This window comes from Melanaphis sacchari, unplaced genomic scaffold, assembly GCF_002803265.2.
Source record: "Melanaphis sacchari strain LSU unplaced genomic scaffold, SCAv2.0 Contig54_pilon_pilon, whole genome shotgun sequence".
NCBI lineage: Eukaryota > Metazoa > Arthropoda > Insecta > Hemiptera > Aphididae > Melanaphis > Melanaphis sacchari.
Window position 1 is genome coordinate 2,971,208 of NW_020271380.1, and position 12,210 is coordinate 2,983,417.

At 24.0% G+C, this 12,210-nt stretch overlaps 1 protein-coding gene across 1 annotated transcript; it reads left to right on the plus strand.

Annotated features, from left to right (window-relative positions):
• The first annotated feature begins 2,330 nt into the window (after positions 1 to 2,330).
• LOC112599766 (membrane-bound alkaline phosphatase-like) lies at positions 2,331 to 10,425 on the plus strand. The gene is made up of 6 exons (XM_025346825.1): positions 2,331 to 2,514; positions 7,902 to 8,122; positions 8,218 to 8,592; positions 8,658 to 8,853; positions 9,421 to 9,873; positions 10,099 to 10,425. Exons 1-6 carry the CDS (start codon positions 2,442 to 2,444, stop codon positions 10,368 to 10,370), a joined length of 1,590 nt encoding a protein of 529 aa, XP_025202610.1. The 5' UTR covers positions 2,331 to 2,441; the 3' UTR covers positions 10,371 to 10,425.
• The last annotated feature ends 1,785 nt before the right edge of the window (positions 10,426 to 12,210 follow it).

Below are 12,210 nucleotides of genomic sequence, written 5' to 3' on the forward strand. Positions count from 1 at the left end.
TGGAAGTGGTAAATGCGGAATACAATATTAAATAGGTAAGTATTATCTATTTATTTATCGTGTTCTGTATTATATTCTGCAAATTACTTTTTTCGATTTCCTTTACCATGATTTCATTGTTGTTCCCTTGATATTATATAAAATAACGTGTGTTCTTTTCAGCTATAACTTGCAGAGCCGTTCTAAAGTTATAATGAAAGAATTAAATTCACGAAATTTCTCAATTTAATGTTCTTTTCTCATTAAATATATTTTTAAGTTAAATAGTATACGTTTATAGATTATTTTATGGGGTAGAAGACGCAATACTCGCATAGTTTCATCAAAATATCAATAGACATATTATATGTTCTAAGTACAACGAAAAACATATTGCTTATACTATTTAAATTTATGTATACGAGTTTTTTTTTATATATTTGTGTTGGTGTTTTGTAAAAATGTTTGTAAAGCAATATTACAACTATTATTTTTATTATTTATTCCAGTGTTCATTTGTACTTTTTAATTTCCAATTTTCAATTTATAAATCATAAATGGAATGATCGGATGAATCCGTAAATATTGTGTGTACTTCATTATACGTCGAACGGTATATACAATTTCTATTGGACTCTAAGTGTTTATATACCATTTTCGATCATATTATTATTTAAATATTGTTTTATAAATGTGCTTTCAATCGTTAAATGTGTGACTCAGATATTTAAGATTATAATATAAAGTGATTCTTGTTATACTAGAAAACACTAATATTTGTGAAAATATTTCTTTTAAACAATTTTAATTTATTACAAAAGTAATATTTTTGGAAAAAAAATAACTATTTTTTTTTTATTATAATTTATTTATTTATTTTTTTAATCTTACGGATAAAATTTTACACTTCAATTTTTATATTTCAAATCAAGATGTTATTTGAATGATTTATTATAAAGTCTAATTTATAACAAGTAGTTTAATAGTTATAAATATTTAAAGTTTAAACGGCGGTACAGTAGTAATGAACCAACATTTTAATCAAGTTATTCCTTGTTAGTCAACAGGTACCCTTTGCAACTTCATTCCACCCGTCTAAACTTTAAATACTTATAACTTATAAACTTATTTGTCCAAGATGTTGTATGTATCGAATAACTCCAAAAAATATTCAACTTTAGAATAAGGAATTGAATATGTATTTTATCAATAAAAATGTGTAACTATTAAAAAACGATAATTATAAAAAATATTACAACACGTTTTTTTAGTGACTTAAAACTATGTTAAATCACATTTTTGAAGAAGTGAGTATTTTACGTTAAATTCAAAATATTTTACCTGGTATAATACATCTAAATATGAAAATAACATAAGTAGATTTTAAAATATTTTTCATATAGCTAATTGAAATTTTGCTTTGCAATATATTATAGGCAATAGACACAGAGTGTTGCCTTAAAATTAGCGAGGATTGTATGAATCAAATTTAATGTTGTATTTAAATTCAGTTAAATATTAAAATGATGCAAATATAATACAAAAAAACATTTGGTAAAATCTTAAGATATTTATTTTTACAGATAAGAAAAATACTCTCACAATGACTGATAGAATATAGTTATTCTGTAAGTACAGTATAAATATCTTAATGATATTAAAGAGACTACGCAATTTATTGTATTACCAATAAGTTATACAAAGTGATACATAAAAACTTAAAAAATTCAGCCGATACTTAAGATTTCGTGTGTTTTGAGCGTATTAGCCGATAACGTTTATTTAAGTTTAATTTATGGTCGACTTTTGACAGTGTCAATCTAAAGGAAAGGTAAAAATAAAATCGTAGTAAATACAACAAACGCTTAATTTTCTATAGTATGTAGAAAACATGTATAATTGTATTATGATGATTAAGAATGTAGACTTTAAAAGTTTATTTTTTTTTTAACATCAGTGGTGAAAGGATGGATTTGGTTTAAGCACCATGAATTTGGTTCTCAATATTTAAAATATTATTACCAATGTTGATTTAGGTTCAAGTACCTTCCCCGCTAAACGTTTTACGACATAGATACCAATACAATATGATATACGGCCCTGTATTATAACAGCGATTAAAAAATAGATGCGAATATCTTATCCGCATTACGTGAATCAATAATAATTTAAACTCAAAATTTACCACTTATACACCAAAGTATAGTATGTACTTAACATATTTATAAAATTGTATGATAATTACACTTTGAAGGCTCGCCGAGATAAAATAATTTACAAACATAAAAGATTTTATTACCACGCAGCCATGTATTTAAGTACGCTAGTACACTCATCGGTGATACATTCCGACGAAAACGGTTCTACCTCCAACATCATCTTTGTCTCCGTCTTCGGAGCTGAGTGTTGTCAATCACTTAAATCTATATAAGTTTGGCGACACGTCTGTCAACCCACCAATCATGTGGACATTTGTAGTGTATGTTTTGGCTTTTGCGTTACAGGTGTCTGCAGTCAGCTCCGCTCAGGAATCAGGTACGTTTGTAGTCGTTTATTTGATTTTGTTCACGGCAAGTTTATAACATATATAAAATTTTATAATATAATGGTTCTTGTAGGTATTATAGTTTATCGCTATTGTGCAATGGTTTTATTTTTACCAGTTTTTGTCATCAATAATAAAAACACAAGTACTATGGAGTTAGTTTTAAACCGTTTCCTTTGGTAGACTAATATATTATAACATTCTTATTTATTCATTTTTACATTGTGTATGTAAATATATAAATATAGTATTAAACACTATGGTATATTAATTTGTTTGACAAATAAGATAAAGCGTTTCTGTAATTATCTTTATATTTTTAAAATGTATTATACAATTGTACAACGCTTTGGAATATAGTATATTATTTAGGTATTTAAATAAATAGACAAATACCTTAATTTTTAGTAAAATAGTTCGTAAATATGTTATATTACATATTTGACTTCCCTACATCAATTGTATTCAAAAAAAAAAAAAAAAAATTAGTTCAAATATTTATATCAAATTCAATTACTGAGCGACATTTTATGTATTTATTGGTTCAAGGATACTACAATACGTACCTATACAATATTATATATAATAAGTATTTGTGTATGATAATATATTAGTTTATGTTAATTATAAAGGAAATATTGTAATACTTAAAAAATAAAACAAGAATAAGATACTCATTCATAAATAGATTAATAATGTATTATGTTAGGCAACCACTTTATAAGTAAAACTAATTCGTAATAATTTTAATACTTGATTTTTAGTGAAACTGAAGCTATAGTTTTAGAATTTACTAGTATACATAACTTTTTTGGGTAAAAACAAAGTGTTTTTGAGTTATACTATTTGCTTTATTGTAAATAAGTAGACACTATAATGAATAGTATCATTTAGCTTAAAAGCGTTGATGATGGACCAAATGTTTAAGATAGTAGATTGGATAAATGTTATTTTCTTTGTCATAGTTATTTTTATTAGATCACATATTTCAATATCAGTTGGTATGAGAAGGAGTATTTATTTTAAATGGTCAAATTTTAACGTATATTAAGTTAATCGACTAAAATAATATATATATTAATTATAATTAAATTTTCAATATTAAATAATATTAATTTATATTTTTCTTCTTGATATATTTATATATCAAAAATGATTTGCATATATGTATACGATATATTTCATACAAAAAATTGTTTAAAAGACTAATTTCATCATTATAACAACATATTATGCGTTTGTCAAGACAAGAAAATGAAATCCTACTTCGTTAAAAGATTCGTTAACATATTTTTTCTTTTAAGAAAAAATATACTGAATTATAATTAATAGCTAATGCTAACACTTGTTATATTTCTACATGTCATTATGACAGGTGTTTGTTTATTGTTTTAAATTTTATTTTCCCATAAATAATTTTAAAAATATTTACAATGCTAAAAACTTATAATAGTGTATGCAATTGCGTATACCAGTATTATTATTGTAATTAGTCCTTTGAAATAATTTGAGTAAAATAATAATAAAAATGTATTTTAATAATACGAACTATGAATACTTATTTTACCTATCTACATGACATTATATTTGCTAAAAACGAATTTCTATTAAAATTATTCTTGAAAATTCAATACAAAAATTTTTAATCATTATTTTTTGAAATCAGTAAATTTAAAATTATAATATTCGTTATATTTTATACACCTTAATCCATAAAAAACGTTTTAATTTACATTTTTATTTATAATTTACAGTAATTATATACATAAGTTATACAAATCATTGATGGTTACGATTGTTTATTTTACAATAAACGATTGTTAAAATAAGAACTCTTAATATAAAATAATGTTTATATTACAAATATCTTACATTTACATTTTTAAATAAAAATCTACTATAATACACAATTATTGTTTATTAATTTATCGTGTCAAAATAATAAAATAGTAAAGATATTAGATAAACCATTAAAGTATTTTAAATTAAAGATAATATTTAATATTATAAATTAGTGCATAGGTATTGGAATATATCTATTAATTTAGTTGAATAATAATTAAATACAAAGACTGTGTGTACATGAGCTCAACTAAAAGTTATATCATTAATTTAAGATTATTGAACTCTATTTACGAATATGAGTTATATGAATAATTTTACTTGTATGTGAATCATTTATAATATACTATACGTGTATTTTTATCATAGAACATCTATTATACGTTTACAGAACGTAAGTAGGTAATCGTTTTTCAATGTTCTTGAATTTTCTATAGTGCACCTCACATTGTGATTTGTAATTAATTGTGTTACTTCGAGGCCTCATTATTACGTATAGTGAATTCACTGCTGTGATTAAAATATAATAAAGCAATATTAGTATTATTAACGATATATAAAAAAAAAAAAAACAAAACAAAAAAACAAAAGAAATAATTTTACTGTTAGATATTTATCATTTATTCTTTTAGATTATAAGCAGAACTATGAATGTATTGGTTTTATAATGATATGTGTTTTTTTAAATTTATATACACGTTTTGTAATAGAAAAAATGATTTGATTTTTAACTTCAATATATTTTCTGATTAGAAAGTTAATTAAGTTGGACTATTAGAAGGTTAAAATTAAAAATTTTCAGTTTTTTTCAAAAGTATTAGTAAAAAATAATGAGATTTTAATGCAAGGTTCATTATAAATACTTATAGTAGTACATATTGGAACTAAAAATCTACAAAATGCATAATTTTAATTTTTTCATTGAAATTATTATTAAGTTATTATTCAAAAATATTTTTCGTTGGAATTTGTAACATGTATGCATTAATAAATTTTATGCTATTACTGATTTATATTATGAACTAATTCATAACGTTTTACAGTAATTCAATATTATAATATAATTGACTGAACAGTCAATAATATATGATTTACATAAATATACAATACACTATATAGCAATTAAATATCAACGATAAAACAAATTTAATATTTTTGAAAATAATAAAAAAGAAATATTAAAATAACATACTATAACTAAAAGCTTTATAAATATATCATAATATTTATACTTATTAATAAAACCTGAATTACTGTATATTCTCAAAATTGTTTTTATTATACTCAGTAATAAGATGTATATTCGACACTTATTGAACAGTAAAGGATATTATAATTATATAATTACTTCGTTTCAAGTATTATTAATTAAAAATTAATTAGGTATCTAATTTTTTGTTATTAATATTTCGTAGGTATATACTTAATGGAAATTATAAACTATTATCTGTTATCTTTCATAATAACGAAGTAACATTTTATTTTGAGCTCATTAATGGCTCTATGCTTGTATAAGCACATACGAATTTTACATATTATTAACAATTTATAAATCAGAAATAATGAAAGATACGATCATATATATATATATATATATATATATATATATATTTAATTTTAGTAATAAATAAATAATTTATTTTAATTTTAAATAGCATGTGTATGGTAATATGATAACATCAAAAATTGATGAATTTCAGTAGGTCACATATTGAAATTGTTTCTAATATTTAAAATAGTAAAATATTGACTATGGGAAAAATTGAAAAAACTTATGAAAATTGAACTAAAAAGTATGGTAAAATTGTATTGTTCATAAAAATTTATAGGTCAGGCTAGTTCATTATATTTTTCAGATTCTAAATGCTACGATAAATGTATTTATATTATTACAATGATGTTATTTTTTATTGTGTCTGAAGATATTTTTTCTCGTAGTAGAAATGCACCGATAACTAATTTATGAAAGATTTCTAATGATAAATTTGTTCTAATTTGTACTTTGGAAAAAACAAATTACAAAAAAAAAAAATGAAAACATTTACGTAAAAAAAATTTTTTGAATAAATTGATTTTTTTTTCCATTGTAATTTTAAACAAATAGCTTAGAGTGTTCTGAAGTATTTAATAAATGATTATACATGTAAATAAGAATACTTAGCATTTTTTTTTTTAAATATTTATGAATATTTTATAAATTTTAATTTTTTTATTAGTTTTTATTAGATTTAATAGGTATGATAAAATCTTTATTTGTCATTAAACATTTGAAATTTAATTTTTAGGTATTTCAAAAGTTTTCTTCTAATAGAAATTAAAAAAAATATTTCAAAAATATATGATCACATTTTTTTTTAAGAAAAAGAATTCATAATTTTGAAAATTGTAAAAATTTTTAATTTTTAATTTTTTTCTTTAAAGTTTGGAAATATGTTACATGGTTTTTAAACTTTTTCCTTACATAATACAAAAAAAAAAGTTTAATGTTAAGTATCGTAATTTCTTTTTCAAGTTTTGATCAAATTTAAAATTTTGAAGAAATTTTTCTTGATTAAAAATTATTTTATAAATATATAAGTTGATAGACTGTTTTTAAGTATAATTGTTTTTTCCATATACAAGTGTTGTATCATTAAATTATTATAAGTTATAACACATTCATTAGAGTGATTTACTCAATGATAAGGTAAACTTTGCATTTACTATAAGTATTTACAGTTAAACCGTTATAATCTTCTTCTATTTTTATTGTTAATGGTATTATTTTTCATATTTAAAAATTTCCATCAGGTTTTTAGAAAAGTATTTTAATTGATTTGATTAGTTAAATTGTTAAACTCAATCAATATTGATTTAAATGATTATTTTAAAAATTATACATTTCTTTTTCAAATATGATTTTAATAATAAAATTATAACTTTTTTCTGTTATTTATTTGTGATAAACGCAAAAAGAATAGATAATTAAAAAGATAAAAATATTTATAATTAATTCACGGTAAGAGAAATTAAAAATCCATCTTAAACTATTATTCTATTACAATAATATTGTATTAAATTTATATATTAAAAAGTATGCTAAAATAAGAATATTATAATTTAGTAATAGGTATTTACGTAAATTAACAATGATATGCGTTTTAGTATAAACGTTTTTGAGTGATTCAAATTTTCGAGTATGGTGGAATATTTTAAATTTATTTTTAATTTTTGGGCTTATATTTTTTATAAAAAAAAAAATGAGGCAATTAAATTAAAATATTCAATTTCAGTTACAACATGAAGTTATTTTTTAACACTTTATATATAATATACATTTTAATTTATTCTAATACCGAGGTATACGTAACACAGTGCTATTATTATGTGTGATATTCTATAAACAAAGCAATATTAAATTAATACTATTTGAGGCTAGGAAAAAAACATCATTATATGGTCTCATTACACTCGAGAAAAATAATACCACAACATTTATTAATTACAAATACACTTCTTTTATGCTAATATTGAAACAATTAATTGTTTTTATTAGATTCCGAATATTGGATTGAAAATGGAAAACGAATGTTGGAAGAAAGGTCAAAATTAAAATTGCGAACAAATAAGGCGAAGAACGTGATAATATTTTTGGGAGATGGTATGTCATTGACCACATTGACGGCTGCTCGGATATACAAAGGTCAGTTGCAAAACACGTCTGGCGAAAGTGAAAACCTAAGTTTCGAACGGTTTCCGTTCACCGGAATATCGAAGGTAAAAATGTGATTACGAATCAACTGCTATTAAATTATAAGTCGTTTTAGAACCTTTTTTTACATTTACCAAATTTATTTTATTCATATGAATAGACATATTGCGTTGACAGTCAAGTGGCCGATTCAGCATGCTCTGCTACAGCATATTTATGTGGCGTCAAGACCAACAAAGCCACGATTGGAGTAACATCTAAAGTACTCTTAGGAGACTGTCCGGCGTCGGTGCCCGAAGAGCACCGCGTGACTTCTATAATGCAATGGGCGCAATGGGCTGGAAAAGCGACCGGAATTGTGACCACGACTCGGGTTACTCACGCGTCTCCAGCAGGTGGTTATGCACAAACCGCACATCGAGACTGGGAATCTGACGACGATATGATAAAATTATCTAGTGGAACAACCAATATCACACAGTGTGAAGACATAGCAAGGCAATTGATAACAAAAGAACCTGGTAGAAATTTCAAGGTTTGTTAATCGACTGCTTAAACTTTTAGTAGAAAATATGATATTTATTTTTTATTTCTGTGTAGGTTATCATGGGTGGTGGTCGAGATTATTTTACGAAACGGGGAATATCAAATTCAACGGGCAAACGCCATGACGAAGACTTGGTACTCAAATGGAAGAATGACAAGAAAACTCGGTTTGGTGATAAGATCGCCAAATATATAACGACCAGAGAGGAACTAATGAAAACGGATATGTCTCAAACTGATTTTGTATTAGGTAAGAGCAAATATTATTTACTACGATAATAGGCTGTATGTTACTTATATAAAGCTCACATAAAAATAAAGAATTGATATATTTCACTACTTAACCATTAATAATATTCTGCCTTATAAAATAATAAGTTAAATGTTGTAAGAGTAATAAATAAAATAGTTTATTGTAATTACTTGTATTAAAGCCAAAGTTAAAGTTTTTTTTTAAATTTATTTTATGTTGATTCGAGATAGGATGTGTGCACTCGTTACTCAGCTCTTCACTGTTATCACTTTCTAACCCAACTGTAAATTAAAAAATTTACGCTCAGTATCTTCATTTTGTTTTGTTAGATTTTATATTATTATAAAGTAGTCTATTATTGAATTTAGAATTAGTAGTACTATCTATTCTGCAAATACGTGTAACTACAGTTAAGCAGTTAATTATGACGAGTACAAGTCTAGTTATCCGATGTTATCCATCAAGAACAAAAATACTTTACAGCTTAGTATTTGATAAGACTTTAATTGTATTTTACTCGAATCTTATTAATTATTATGTTCACCTATTATTCATCTTATTCAGGTCTTTTTCACCGGAGCCACATGGACTATAGATTAAAATCCAATTTCGATACACAACCCACGTTGCAGGAAATGACCAGGAACGCTATTCAGCTGCTTCAGAAAGAACCAAATGGCTACGTTCTTTTCGTAGAAGGTGGCCTTATTGACAAAGCACATCATGAGACGTGGGCGAAAATCGCGCTTGATGAAACGTTAGAATTTTCCAAAGCTGTGGCGAACGCTATGGCGTTGACAAGTGAAGATGACACATTGATTGTGGTGACTTCAGACCATGCGCATACCATGTCAATGGCTGGTTATCCTAAACGTAATCAAAATATTCTCGGCTTAACAAATGAATTGGCCATGGATAATATGACTTACACAACCTTGAGCTACGCCAATGGTCCAAAAAAATCATTTACAAATGACAGCACGTGTCATAGAGTCAATGTGACTAACGAAGATTTAAGTAAATATACTGAAAAAATATTATTGAGGCTTTTTTATTTATGATTTTATCATATATTCTTATGAAATTTATTAATATTATATTTTTTCGTGTTAAAATTTTTATGATAAATGATGTGATAAAAATGAAACAATATTCCTAATTTATAATAGAGATATTTTAACAACTTGATCACCAATATATTTTGTGCAATATACTAATTCGAGTCGATTTTTTTTTCTTTAGAAAAAATTGACTATACATATCCAAGTCTGGTCGATTTATCTAGTGAGACTCATGGAGGAGATGATGTCATGGTATTTGCGAGGGGTCCTATGTCACATTTGTTCATTGGAAACTACGAGCAAAATCAAATTGCTCTTGGTATGGCAATGGCTGCTGGTATTTCTACGAATCCACCAACGTCTAACTCTAGTAGCGGTGTCGTTGCATCATTTAATCTTCCTGAAAAAACTGTTTTTGTAGTATTGTTGTTGAGTCTCATTAGAATTTTATAGTTTAGTTTATAAATCTCAAGAAAATTATATGACGATAAACTGATTTTTATTTGTAAGTTATAAATATTATTTATGTTAAATTTATATTAATATATACACTGTTAAATCTAAGCGAAAGTTTTAAATATATTTATTTTTGTTGGTTTAAAATTTCTATTAAATTTTAATAGTAACCTCAGTCCTAGTAGTATAATTCTATATAGTTTAACGATATTAGGTTTCGTTAAATAAAAAAAAATTAAAAAAAGATTATAATATAAAAATAATTTCCGATAATTTTATACCCAGTTATATAGAATACTACTTAACATTGAAAAGTTTATGTTTGTTTATTTCCGGTTGATATTGGCTAACTAATTTATTTTCCGTAATCAATATCGATCCTCAGTATAAACAACAAATATCCGACTTTCGTGAAACAAAACGAAATTCACGTGTGAGTTGATAGTTTCTATTATGTCAACAATGCAGTAAGAATATTTTTTGGAGCTTATTGTATATTATTATATTATAATATTTTTGTAAAATTTAGTGCAAATTAATTCAGTAGTTTTCAAATGTATAAGTGCTAACAAACGTATATGTATACACATACAATATACATACAGATAAACTAGCTTTATTAGCCGAATTTGTTTAGGTTAAAATTAAACTATTTTTCTATCAGATTGATGTTTGTATTTACATTAAAAATAAATGAGCAAAACATTATTTAAAAATCACAAAATTAATCGTTGTAATTTTATTGTATTCATAAATATTTGATTTTAATATTTGTTTTTAAATCATTTTTAATTTTTATACTATATTTCTTCTATTACTACTAATAATAATATAATCTTAATACTATTGTATTCATTTAAAAAATAAACAACAAAATATTCAATTTTCGTTAGCCAAAACTAAATTCACATGAGGACAACCCTATATCGACTAATAGAAGTTGAAAAAATAAACTATAAATACTGTCTGAGTTTCAAAAAAGTTAATGATATATTTTTTATTGTAAAAGGTTCAGTATTTTTTGTGCCTATAGAGAACAAAAAAAAAAAAAAAAACAACATTCATTTTTATATAGAATTAGTTATAGATATATGTGTGGTGTGTAATATTTTGATGATTGATATGAATTGAATGTTGTGTTAGTATTATATAATATGTTATAAGTACATTCGAATGTAGTAACGCTTGTTGGTTTAAGTACTAAGTTGTATTTTATAAATGTGAACAACCACCGCCGGGAGTAGGTACTTAATTTACGCAATGTAACAGGTATTCAGCGGAAACAGTTACTTCCGACCACTGATCAATGATGAATAGTTAATTTCTTGTTGAATATCTTATCACCCTATCGTGAATTATTCATTAAAATGTTTTATATCTCTTGGTAAAGTTCATAAGTGAGTTATTTTAAATATGTTTAATGGATAAATAATTTGATTTTTAATAGTAAAAATTTTAATCTGTATTAAAATTAATAGTTTTAATTAATTTCTTATTTAGAGTAAAAATTTTTTTTATTTTTTATATATAAGCTTGGTTACCCCTATTTATTTTTAATGATACAGTTATTTAAAATCAGATTTTTGAAATTTTTAAATGTACCCATTTAGAGACCAAATTTTTAAATTCTCGAAATTTTGAACACAGTAAAAATAACATATTATGTTTAAAAAACATAATTATTACAATGGAGTAATAATAAGATTTTAAATATATTTTATATTTTTGTAATGGTTATAATATTTTGTTTTTTAGATGACAACCTTAATTTATACAGAAATTCATTTAGCGGGTAAATTTCCTAAGAATTTTGAGGTATTAAAATCGAAATTCATAC